The sequence below is a fragment of the Colobus angolensis genome, unplaced genomic scaffold (assembly GCF_000951035.1).
Source record: "Colobus angolensis palliatus isolate OR3802 unplaced genomic scaffold, Cang.pa_1.0 Scaffold374, whole genome shotgun sequence".
Classification (NCBI taxonomy): Eukaryota; Metazoa; Chordata; class Mammalia; order Primates; family Cercopithecidae; genus Colobus; species Colobus angolensis.
In genome coordinates this window covers 2,165,577-2,178,394 of record NW_012117088.1, presented here as the reverse complement: position 1 = coordinate 2,178,394, position 12,818 = coordinate 2,165,577, and the positions used below count along the sequence as shown (strand labels likewise).

General features: G+C 37.8%; 1 protein-coding gene across 2 annotated transcripts in view; it reads left to right on the top strand.

Moving 5' to 3' along the window:
• Positions 1–283: 283 nt before the first annotated feature.
• The window catches only part of SLAIN1 (SLAIN motif family, member 1), a 64,493-nt gene continuing 51,958 nt past the window's right edge, over positions 284–12,818 (top strand). The window contains exon 1 of one of the 2 annotated variants that reach the window (XM_011953842.1): positions 284–460. In XM_011953842.1, the coding sequence (XP_011809232.1) occupies positions 327–460 (134 nt within the window). In that variant the 5' untranslated portion in view covers positions 284–326. The remainder of the gene's footprint in view (positions 461–12,818) is intronic. The other variant, XM_011953841.1, reaches the window with a different exon arrangement.

Below are 12,818 nucleotides of genomic sequence, written 5' to 3'. Positions count from 1 at the left end.
GGGCGGGGACGGACGGGGGGTCCCCTGCGGCAGCCGGCGTGACTCCTCACCGCTTCTGGAGGGGCCGATCCAGCAGGTGTCGAGCCAGGCGGTGACATTTCCCACGATGAGGCTTCTCACGAAGGCAGAAACCTGTTTTCTAATCGCTCCGACTGCGGATGAACCGCCCCCCCCCCGCGCGCCTCCCGCCCCCGATCTTGGGTTCTGCTGTTTGCTGATTGTTGGGTCCCAAGCTCCTCGTTAGCGTTAAGTGCAAAATCCATGTCATCTTGTCCTTTTGCTTAGTGCTGCTCTTTTCCCCAGTGTTTTCGGAGGGATGACGGGGGATGGTAGGGGTTGGCCTCTGTCTGCGACTCTTACTGTTCTTTCGTTTTAAACGAACGATGGACAGGATTTGCGTGCTCTTCCTCCTCGGGTGGCATCGGAAGCCGCGCAGTGATGGATCTCTCTTTACAGAGAGGTTCGTTCTTACTGTTTGAATTTTGCAGTCGTGTGCCCTTTTGCGCTGCATTTTCATTGAAATCTTACTTTCAGAGACTGACTTGTTTTTTAAAATGGGGTGACCTCACTGGCTTTCCCATAAATAGTGCCAATAAAGAGGACTTTTCTTGGAGTGGAATGAACAGGTGGGAGGGACTTTTTTTTTTTTTTTAACCTAGGCACCAAGGAACTGTCTTTAAGTTTTAAAATTAAACTGTAGAAGAAAAGTGAGATTAGAGAAGCCTTATTTTTTTATTTCTTGGAAACTTTTTAGCTTGGTTATCAGAAAACTTGAGGCTGACAGCATTTATTCGGTTGACATCTGGTTAGCACTGTCTACTTTCCACGAATGGGTAACTTTAGGGGGAGGCATCCAATTCCTTTATGATGTATTTTTTCTTGCTGCTTGCTCATGGGGTAATAGTTATTTCAAGACTGACTTCTTTTGGTTGGTTCCCATTTTCTGTGGTCACCAGATATATAGGACATGTTTCAGATAAGATGGAACTTGGGTTCCTGCAAGGACAATGAGCAGCGTTCACCTCTACATTGCAGAGGCATGAAGAATAGTTTTAGTCCTTCTTTACCTTAGGTCCTTTTTATGTAGGACCCTTTCTGTTTTTGCAAGCTGGGTTTTCATTTCTTGCTTTGTGTCTCTGTTGCGTGAATGCATGGAAGGGATTGGGAAATGGAGATCCTTACTGGTTTCCTATTGGGAAGCTTGCCTTACACTCTATCATGTGAGAGCTCAAACTGTAAAGTGCATTAGTTAATTGGTTTGATTCAAGAATCAAAATATATGGAGCTATAGTAAGCCTTTCAGAGGTGTACTCATCATCCACCTTAACACTTTTTGGCAGCTGTGCAGGTAGCTCAAGGTGTAAAAAAAACAAACAACTCATCACTCTCTGGAACACTAAGCCATTCTTTCAAAGCTGCACCCTTATTTCCATAAAGCCCGGGGTGTATTATAATCTCAGTTTCAGCCTGAATGTGGTACTAGAAAATGCTCTCATGATGTTCCTTAGATTTCACTAATAACTCTCAGCCCTTATGCCACTTTCAAATTATTTTAGGTTGATTTAGTCCTTATTTAGCCTTTTCTTATGGTATGTATGTAAACACTGGAAGGAAACTTGTTTGTATTTTTGATGGGGAGATATATGGGATCAGTTTTATGCTTAAAATATTTGCATTTTAAAATTTATTATGATATTGCTTGTATATTAGATTAGTAATCTATTAATAAGTTTTCTTCTTTTGAATGGATTTCTGTCATATGTAGTTAGCATCCTTCTATTGCTAGTATTTTGGTACCTAGGCTTTTTTTTTTATAGTTTAATTTTGTCCGAATAGCATTGAAATAACCAACTTTAACAGAAATCACCTACTTAGTGGTATTAGTATATTAACTCTTCAGATGGTTTGAAGCAAATCAAAGTTGAAGCAGGCTCTATTTCATTCAACAAGTATACAGGTGAATAAATCAAAGCCTTCATGCTTTACAAATGTTTCTAGAGACAAATGGCAGAAAATCTTCCTGAAAACAAGCCTGGGATTAGAATTCCAGGTGGAAAAACAAGGAGGGTTCATTAATCTTAGTGGGATGGACTTAAAAATTTTAAAGTTACCTGATTTACATAATTTTATTTTATTAGTACATTTTATGCATCAAGATTTTTTTTTTGTATTGCAAATCTTTTTGATGAAGACAATATCAACAGGGTTTAATTTTAAAAGTTTAACCCACTTGTTAATGCTTGCAAAACACTCTGAAGTTCCTTTATCACTGTAGACTAGAGTGTCCCTGTCGTGTGGTCCCACAAATAGAGTGCCGTTCATTTGGATTCCCTGATATGTTTGCAGGATGGCAACTTACTTTTATTTCCTGTGTTTATTCAGCAACAACTGGAGTGGGTATATAGTACCTTATTTTAAAAATATTTAAAACTACAAGTTTTACATGTTCATTGTAAAAAAACTGAAACATAGACGTAGGTATAAGGTCACAAAAATTCTCTTTCTTGTCCCCAATTTATTACCGTGACTCAGAATTCACCCTGTTAATACTCTGTAGATCCTTCAAGATAAAAAATATAATTACACAAATCAATATACAAACATATACACATCAGTTTTTTTTAACGCTTGCCTTTCATTGAACATACCTTGGATATTTGCATGTTCATGTGACTTCACATCTCACAGTAACAATGGCATCATTATTAGAGTAACAATATTAAGGAACAAGTTACTGTTAACTGTATCACCTACAGTTTTTCATGCATTTTCATTATGATTTCATCCTAATGGGTTAAACAAAATTTATTTGCTTATTTATTCAGAATAGTACTTCCTGCTAAAATGTCATGTGTTCAGGAAAGTTTACAAATGTAGATTAATCACTGAATATTTTAGCTATTCTTTAAGTATATCTTTTCTAATAAAACCTTAGAATACATTATTTTCCTTTTATTAACAACTTGGACAAAATTTGGGTTAAGAGTTATGTGTATAAGGAAAATCGTGACTAACAGAACCAATCTTTTTATGATAGTTCATTAGTTAATGATTAACCAGGTCTTTGAGATCTTTTTTCTGAATAATTATTTAACCTATAAGGAGTATCTTTAAAAAAAAAAAAAAGCTTTAAAGACAATGGCATGTTATGCTTTCCCTTTTGACAAAAAACTCTGATGAAGCAATATTCTTATTTCTTTGAATATTTATCTTAATTGAATTTTAAGTCTTGAATGTTGCCTTCATACTACCTGATTATCCTAGCACAGTACTGCTGGAATTAAGTGTCTCAGAAAGTTAAAGATGATGGCAATTCCAGAACCTGATTTCTTAAGTCCTCTTATGGCCCTATAGTAAAACTCTCATCCTGCGATACTGATTCCTCAGTTATCTTACTAATTTGATAGCCTTAGCTCTCTGGAAGGCCATTGGCTAGAAAGGAAAAGGGAAAAGTCTCAATATCAGAAGCGAATAAAAAGCTCAAAGGGACTAAAATATCCATGCATACATGGGACACAGTGTAATTGGATGCTTTTTCTATCTATGGAAGAAATGTTTTTAAGATTCATATTTGTCCCAATGTCACCAGACTGTGAAGCACCAGAGGACAAACAGAGTACGTTAGAGTGGTCTGAAGTGGCAATGGGAGCCATTAGCTAACTGCATACTAGATCTTCCTATAACCTGTTTCAGCTCTCTTATTTCAGTGTTGAGGAACAGGAGCTCTGAGGCGAAATGGCTTATGTAAGCTCTCCTAGTTACTGATGGAGTTCAGACTAAAATTCAGATTATTTGTCCAGATTCAGAAGTGTTTACATCAATTGACATATTTTTTCCCCCAGAGCAAGCTGTGTAACTCACTAGTAAATTTATAAAGTCAATTTAGTGGATTGACCAGCATTTTCAAAAAGTGAAGTGCAGTAGAATAGAAAATCAGAGTTTATCATATCTTATAATACAATGCTTGCTTTGATTAAATGTGTTTCAGTTTTATGGATGTGGAAATATTAAATGTATTTTTGCATTATGATCAAAGTTAGCAAAACTCTCTACTGTTTGAAAGCAAAATGGAGAAAGCAGGTGGAAAAGCACTGAAGATAGTATAGTACTCTGAAGGGAAGTTAGGTCTTGCACACCTCAACCAGGAAGATGGTTCTATATGAGAAAATGCCACGATGAAAATAAGCCAGCCAATATAAAATACAGCCATGTAAGAAGGCTTTATTTTAGTAGAATGACAATTAGCAGAACATTGAGACTATATAAACAGGATGTGGCAAGGATTTTAAACTTTCCCAACTGGGAAAGACAGTAGAAAAGTTGTTAATTATGAAAGGAAAAATGGTGACTTGTACAAATTAAGGGAAATTTAATGAATGAGATATTCATCTTCCACATGTAATACCAAGACCCCAGACAGCTGGCTAACATCATTGCCAATTTTTCATCAAAGCTGTTGAACACCTTGTAGTATACATATGGCACAGCTAAATTAGACCACCTAAACTGTTTTTTGCATAATTGATTTTCAGTGAAAAGACCAGAGGGTACTTCCCTTTCTGACAGTGCTAATTGAAAATGTACAATGTTTTCTAGGAGCAAATGGAATTGACTGAAGTGTATGACGTGTGTTTGAAATACGTAACTTTTAAATGTTGAAGTAAGGTGCTGAAGTAGTTTAGCTCTAACTGGGTAAGTCAGGGTTGGGGGTGGAGGGAAAGTTTGTTATAGGACAGCTTAGTAAGTAAAGCTTGAACTTCATGTATCTTTTTAAGAGACTGTTGGAACTAAGTGTTGTAGCGGCTATCTAGATGATCCTAGCAGGTGCCAGTGACTCAAACACTGTTAGAGAGAACTAAAGGTTTGTTGATTGTGCTTATTAGTGTTGATGTTTCAGCTTTCCTTAAAATAAAACTTGCAGTGATTGAAGGCTCTTAAAATTATTTGTCTGAAAATTACCACATATTACTTTTCAGTGGCAGGTCTAAATATATATATGTGTGTGTATATATATACACATACACACACACATAAATAAAATATATACTTGTATATATGTATGGCTGTACCATTTGTTGTTTGTACTATCTGCAAAAGGATGACTTTGGAACCAAATATGTTGAGAATAACTGAGACTTTGTTTTCCAGACAATTGTCATACTTCATTGGAAACATTCAGGGTTATCATGGGCTTTGTGTTATTTTTGGTCTCCCAGCGTAGAATGTGATGTGTATGGAAAAGAAGGGGTTCTGTGAGAAGGATAGTAGTTTCTGGTGCGTGTGGTTTGGAAGCAATTGAAGAAAAGTGAAAGAAAATTAGAATGACATTCCAAATAGTAGTTTGAAATGTATGTTTCAAACATAATTTGAAGAATTCTGAAAATTTAGGTCAGGACTTTTCAGATATTCTTGCCAGAATTCAATATGCCCTTAATGAAACTACTGAAGTTGAAAAAATCTTTATAAGTCACTAGAATGTATGATGCACTAATGATGGCAAGATAGGATATTGTAAATGTGACTTGCATTATAATGACAATGAATAAAGTGATTTTTAAAATGACTCTTTAGAAGGTTAGAACTATATAGGAGAAATACAGATTTTTTTTTTTTTTTAAACCTTGCCTATCTAATTTTGGAGCTGTGTTGTACTCAAGGAGTTTTTAGCCACATGATCTCTATAACTAGTTTTTTGTATTATCTGCAAAAAGATGACTTTAGAACCGGATATTTTGAGAATAACTGAGACCTTTTTTTTTCTAGACAATTGTCATACTTCACTGGAAACATTCAGGGTTATTGTGGACTTTTTCTGTCTTTAAATCCCGCTCTAGGCCAAGTCATAGAAACACTAGGCTCAAAGCTATCCTGCCTACTGGCATTAAGACAGAAGTGAAAATGATCACTTCTGTCTTAATGCCATACATTTGTATAGCACCTCAACAGTTTTATCAAAATAATATAATAAATAACATGTAAGTGGTTTTCAAAACGTCTTTCGTTAGGCTTATTACAGGAAGCAGTCCTCTACTCCCTTCTCCTGCTGAGTCCTTCACATAGGCATCACTTGATACTCTTCTAGCGGTTTCTTTTTCCTAAACAGTCTTTATACTTTTATGATCTTAGACATCTATGGACTTAATATGAAAGATGAAAACTTAGCTCTCTTCCTCTCACCCTCGACTACCATATCCATATTATTTTTCCTTCTCATGATGGTTTTTATGGTTTTTCTTTTATATTTAAAGTCTGCATTATGATTATAATTTACTAGCTGAGTCCTGTTAATTGCATGTTAAACATGTATTTTCTCTAACCCCTTTGTTCCTCCAACAGTTAGTAATGGCCCTTCTTCTCCCCTCTTCACTTTCTTTAATTAAGTGTCAGAAATTATTTCCCTAAACACACTAAAGGAGCCATAAAATCCCTCATTAAGGTCATACACATTTGGCAATTTGTTAAATCTGCTTTTTAAAAAATTTATATTGTAGTGCTATCCCCTCTGAAACTCTTAATCTCATTGCTCTAGTTTTTACTGTTTGCCCCCTAGGCTGGATGCATACTGCTATTGCCATGGGAACTCTTTCCGTTTCTTGGCTAATGTGGATTCCCTTCTTCTTAAGTCCTTTTCCTTTGTATTTCACTTATTCTTTTAGGTGGCGCAGCCTTCAATAGCTTTCTGAGAAAGGAGACCTGCATGAGAGGCACACTTTGAGATCCCGCATATTTGAAAATGTCATTGTTCTGCCCTTACATAAGATTCATAGTTGGACTGGCTATAAAAGTCTAAGTTAACCTTTCCCTCATGTTTGAAGGCATTTTTCCATTTTGTTCTAGCTTCTGTTATGTTCTGGTATTGAGTGTACTGTGTTTGGGTATCTAATCCTTTTTGACTTTTTCTTTTGCTTCCTTTATCTCTAGTATTCTAAAATGTCATGTTGTACCTTGGTATGGGTTATTTTATTTGGTATACCGGACATTTTGTGCACACTTTCACTCTAGAATTGCATGGCCGGACTTCCATTCTGGATATTTCCTTGCTTTTTTTTTTTCTCTCTCTCTTCAGAATAACTTTCCAGTTTCTTTCTTTTTTTTTTCTTTCTTTCTTTTTTTTTTTTTGTAGAACTTGTAACAGACAGATGTAGGTCATTCTATCTGGCTTAATCACTTGATTTTCTTATCTGTCTTATCCCATTGCTAATCTGTCTTTATTTTCTTTTCAGGAGACTTCTTCAACTTGATATTCCAAACTCATTTATTGACTCTTTTGTTTTTGCTATGATAGTCTCATTTCCCAAGGAAGAATAAACTGTTTTTTTTTTTAATATCCATGTGTATGTGTGTGCTTGTGTGTGTATGTGTGTGTGTGTGTGAATATAGCATTTTCTCTTAGATGATATAAATTATACCTGTCTTGAAATTTTCATCTGTTCCCTGCATTGTTTTTCTCTTTGGTTCTCTTTACCCCCTCTACTTTTAGTCTCAATGTTTCATGTAAAAGGAATATTTCACATATTTGGTGTCACTGGTTGTCTGTTCATACCCAAAGGAGGTATTGAAGCCGATCTAAAGCTCTCCATGGATAGAGCTCCTTGGTGCAGTTTACTAGTGATTGGATGGGTAGCCAGCCCACATTCAAGTATCTCTAGGTCTTCTCTTGGATTCATCCTTTTCCCTAGGCATAAACCTTCTATACTTCTAGGAGATGTAAGCAAGGCAGTCATTTCTAGGAATATAAAGAGAGAAATGGGACCAGAATTCTAACGAGTCAGCATGTGGACTTCCATTTAATGTTTGGTTAAGTAAGGTACCTTATTTTTCCTTCAGTTAAGTTTGGTGTGCCTGAAGTCAGGGCTTCTCTGGATCAGCTTATTCACATAGCAGTCTCTGGTCTCAGGTTAAGATGAAGGGCGGGGGGGGGCGGGGAGGTAGGTAGGACTGGCTGTATGGAAGGGGATTTGGGATTCCAGTTGCCCCTAGGTAGACTTTCAACTGGATTCACTGCTTTTAGTGTGATGATCATCCCTACCTTCTATGAAATGCAGAGTGGGAATGAGATATAGTACCAGACAATAGGAATTGGACTATGGAGTATGAAAGAGAAATCTCCATAAGTGAACATGGCATAGTGGGTCACTTGGAAACTGAATGTGCCTGTAGAAATGAGCAGCTTTTGAATATGGTGTGAGGCTATGTGGACAAAGGAAATATTTGTATCACATAGACCCTAAGTAATTGAAGACACCTTACTGTGGTGTTCTCCTACAAACACAAAAAGGATTCTATCAAAAAAAAGTGAATGGGAGTATCTGGAGTCCAGGGTCAAGCTGGTTGGAGGAAGCTTCCTAGCAGCAGAAGAGATCAGCAGTTCTCCCATAGGATACTGGAGGTAACAGGCAGAGCAGTGCTTTAGGTAGCAGCTTCAGGTGGTAGCTGAGAGGGATTTAAAAACAATAGGCACAAGCTCAGACGGAAACATGAATTTTCCCAGCAGAAGTTGACAGACACCTCATACAGGAGAGCTCTGGCTTGGCATCTGGCAGATACCCCTCTGGAACAAAGCTTCCAGAGGAAAGAACAGGCAGCAGTCTTTGCTGTTCTGCAGCTGCTGCTGTTGATACCCACGCATACAGAGTCTGGAGTGGACCTCAGGAAAACCCCAGCAGACCTGTAGCAGAGGGGCCTGACTGTTAGAAGGAAAACTAACAAACAGAAAGAAATGGCGTCAACATCAATAAAAAGGACGTCCGCACAGAAACTCCATCCAAAGGTCACCAATATCAAAGACCAAACATAGATAAATCCATGAAGATGAGGAATAAATAGTGCAAAAGGGCTGAAAATTCCAAAAATCAGAACACCTCTTCTTCTCCAAAGGATCACAACTTCTCGTCAGCAAGGGAACAAAACTGGACAGTGAATGAATTTGATGAATTGTCAGAAATAGACTTCAGAAGGTGGGTAGTAACAAACTCCTCTGAGCTAAAGGAACATTTCCTAACACAATGCAAGGAAGCTAAATACCTTGATAAAAGGTTGGAGGAATTGCTAACTAGAACAACCAGTTCAGGGAAGAACATAAATGACCTGATGCAGCTGATAAACACAACACAGGAACTTCGTGAAGCATACACAAGTATCAGTAGCCAACTCAGTCAAGCGGAAGAAAATATATCAGAGATTGAAGATCACCTTAATGAAATAAAGCATGAAGATAATATTAGAGAAAAATGAATGAAAAGGAATTAACAAAGCCTCCAAGAAATATGGGACTATGTGAAAAGACCAAACTTACATTTGATTGGTGTACCTGAAAGTGACTGGGAGAATGGAACCAAGTTGGAAAACACTCTTCAGGATATTATCCAGGAGACCTTTCCCAACCTAGCAAGACAGGCCAACATTCAAATGTAGGAAATACACAGAACACCACAAAGATACTCCTCGAGAAGAGCAACCCCAAGACATATAATCATCAGATTCACCAAGGTGGAAATGAAGGAAAGAATGTTAAGGGCAGCTGAAGAGGGGTTACCCACAAAGGGAAGCCCGTCAGACTAGCAGCGGATCTCTCTGCAGAAACCCTACAAGCCAGAAAAAAGTGAGGGCCAATATTCAACATTCTTAAAGAAAAGAATTTTCAACCCAGAATTTCATATCCAGTCAAACTAAGCTTCAAAAGTGAAGGAGAAATAAAATCCTTTACAGACAAGCTAATGCTGAGAGATTTTGTCACCAGCAGGCCTGCCTTACAAGAGCTCCTGAAGGAAGCGCTAAATATGTTGTTGTTGTTGCTGCTGTTGTTTTTGAGACAGAGTCTCTCTCTGTCACCCAGGCTGGAGTGCAATGGCACCATCTCAGTTCACTGCAGCCTCTGCTTCCCAGGTTCAAGTGATTCTCCTGTCTTTGCCTCCTGAGTAGTTGGGATTACAGGCACCCACTACCACACCTGGGTAATTTTTGTATTTTTAGTAGAGGTGGGGTTTTGCCACGTTGGTCAGGCTGGTCTTGAACTCCTGACCTCAGGTGATCCACCAGCGTCGGCCTCCCAAAGTGCTGGGATTACAGGTGTGAGCCACCACACCTGGCCTTGGAAGCAGTAAATATGGAAAGGAAAAACCAGTACCAGCCACTGCAAAAACATACCAAATTGTAAAGACCATCAACACTATGAAGAAACTGTGTCAACTGATAGGCAAAATTACCAGCTGGCATCATAATGACAGGATCAAATTAACACAGAACAATGCCTTAAATGTAAATGGGATAAATGCCCCAATTAAAAGACACAGACTGGCAAATTGGATAAAGAGTCAAGACCCATTGGTGTGCTGTATTCAGGAGACCCATCTTACATGCAAAGACACACATAGGCTCAAAATAAAGGGATGGAGGAATATTTACCAAGCAAATGGAAAGCAAAAAAAAAGAGCAGGGGTTACATCCTAGTCTCTGATAAAACAGACTTTAAACCAACAAAGATCAAGAGACAAAGAAGGGCATCACATAATGGTAAAGGGATCAATGCAACAAGAAGAACTAACTATCCTAAATATATATCCACCCAATACAGAAGCACCCAGATTCATAAAGCAAGTTCTCAGAGACCTACAAGGAGACTTAGACTTCCACACAATAATAGTGGGAGACTTTAACACCCCACTGTCAATATTAGATCAACGAGACAGAAAATTATAAGGATATTCAGGACTTGAACTTAGCTCTCGATCAAGTGGGCCTAATAGATATCTACACAGCTTTCCACCCCAAATCAACAGAATATACTTTATTTTCAGTGCCATGTCACACTCATTCTAAAATTGACCACATAATTGGAAGTAAAATTCAGCAAAGGCAAAAGAATGGAAATCATAACAAACAATCTCTCAGACCACAGTGCATCAAATTAGAACTCAGGGTTAAGAAACTCACTGAAAACCACACAATTACATGGAAACTAAACAACCTGCTCCTGAATGACTACTGGGTAAACAATGAAATTAAGGCAGAAATAAATAAGTTCTTTAAACCAATGAGAACAAAGACACAATGTACCAGAATCTATTGGACACAGCTAAAGCAGTGTTCAGAGGGAAATTTATAGCACTAAATGCCCACCAGAGAAAGCAGGAAAGATCTAACATCAGCACCCTAATATCACAATTAAAAGAACTAGAGAAGCAAGAGCAAACAAATTCAAAAGCCAGCAGAAGACAAGAAATAACTAAGATTAGAACAGAACTGAAGGAAATAGAGACACGAAAAACCCTTCAAAAAATCAATGAATCCAGGAGCTGGGTTTTTGAAAAGATTAACAAAATAGACCACTAGCCAGACTATTAAAGAAGATAAGAATCAAACAGACACAATAAAAAATGATAAAGGGGATATCACCACTGATCCCACAGAAATACAAACTACTATCAGGGAATACTATAAATACCTCTATGGAAGTAAACTAGAAAATCTAGAAGAAATGGATAAATTCCTGGACACATGCACCCTCCCAAGACTAAACCAGGAAGAAGTCGAGTCCCTGAATAGATCAATAACAAGTTCTGAAATTGAGGCAGTAATTAATAGCCTACTCACCAAAAAAAGCCCAGGACCAGATGGATTCAGAGCCAAATTCTACCAGAGGTACAAAGAGGAGCTGGTACCATTCCTTCTGAAACTATTCCAAACAATAGAAAGACAGGGGCTCCTCCCTAACTCATTTTATGAGGCCAGCATCATCCTGATACCAAAACCTGGCAGAGACACAACAAAAAAAAGAAATTTTTAGGCCATTATACCTGATGAACATTGATGTGAAAATCCTCAGTAAAATACTGGCAAATTGAATCCAGCAGCACATCGAAAAGCTTATCCACCGCGATCAAATCGGCTTCATCCCTGGGATGCAAGGCTGGTTCAACATATGCAGATCAATGAATGTAATCCATCACATAAACAGAACCAATGACAAAACCACATAATTACCTTAATAGATACAGAAAAAGCCTTCGATAAAATTTATCACCCCTTCATGCTAAAAACTCTCAATAAATTAGGTACTGATGGAATGTATCTCAAAATAATAAGAGCTATTTATGACAAACCCACAGCCAATATCATACTGAATTGGCAAAAGCTGGAAGCATTCCCTTTGAAAACTGGCACAAGACCAAGATGCCCTCTCTCACCACTCCTATTCAACATAGTATTGGAAGTTCTGGCCAGGGCAATCAGGCAAGAGAAAGAAAGAAACTGTATTCAGATAGGAAGAGAGGAAGTCAAATTGTCTCTGTTTGCAGATGACATGATTGTATATTGAGAAAACCCCATCATCTCAGCCCCAAATCTTAAGCTGATGAGCAACTTTAGCAAAGTCTCAGGATACAAAATCAATGTGCAATAATCGCAAGTATTTCTATACGCTAACAATAGCCAAATCATGAGTGAACTCCCATTCACAATTGCTACAAAGAGAATAAAATACCTAGAAATACAAGAGATGTGAAAGACCTTTTCAAGGAGAACTGCAAACCACTGCTCAAGGAAATCAGAGAGGACACAAACAAATGGAAGAACATTCCATGCTCATGGATAGGAAGAATCAATATCAAAATGGCCATACTGTCCAAAGTAATGTATAGATTAAATGCTGTCCCCATCAAGCTACCATTGACTTTCTTCACAGAATTAGAAAAAACTACTTTAAATTTCATATGGAACCGAAAAAGAGCCCATATAGCCCAGACAATCCTAAGCAAAAATAACAAAGCTGGAGGCATCATGCCACCTGACTTCAAACTATACCACAAGGCTACAGTAAC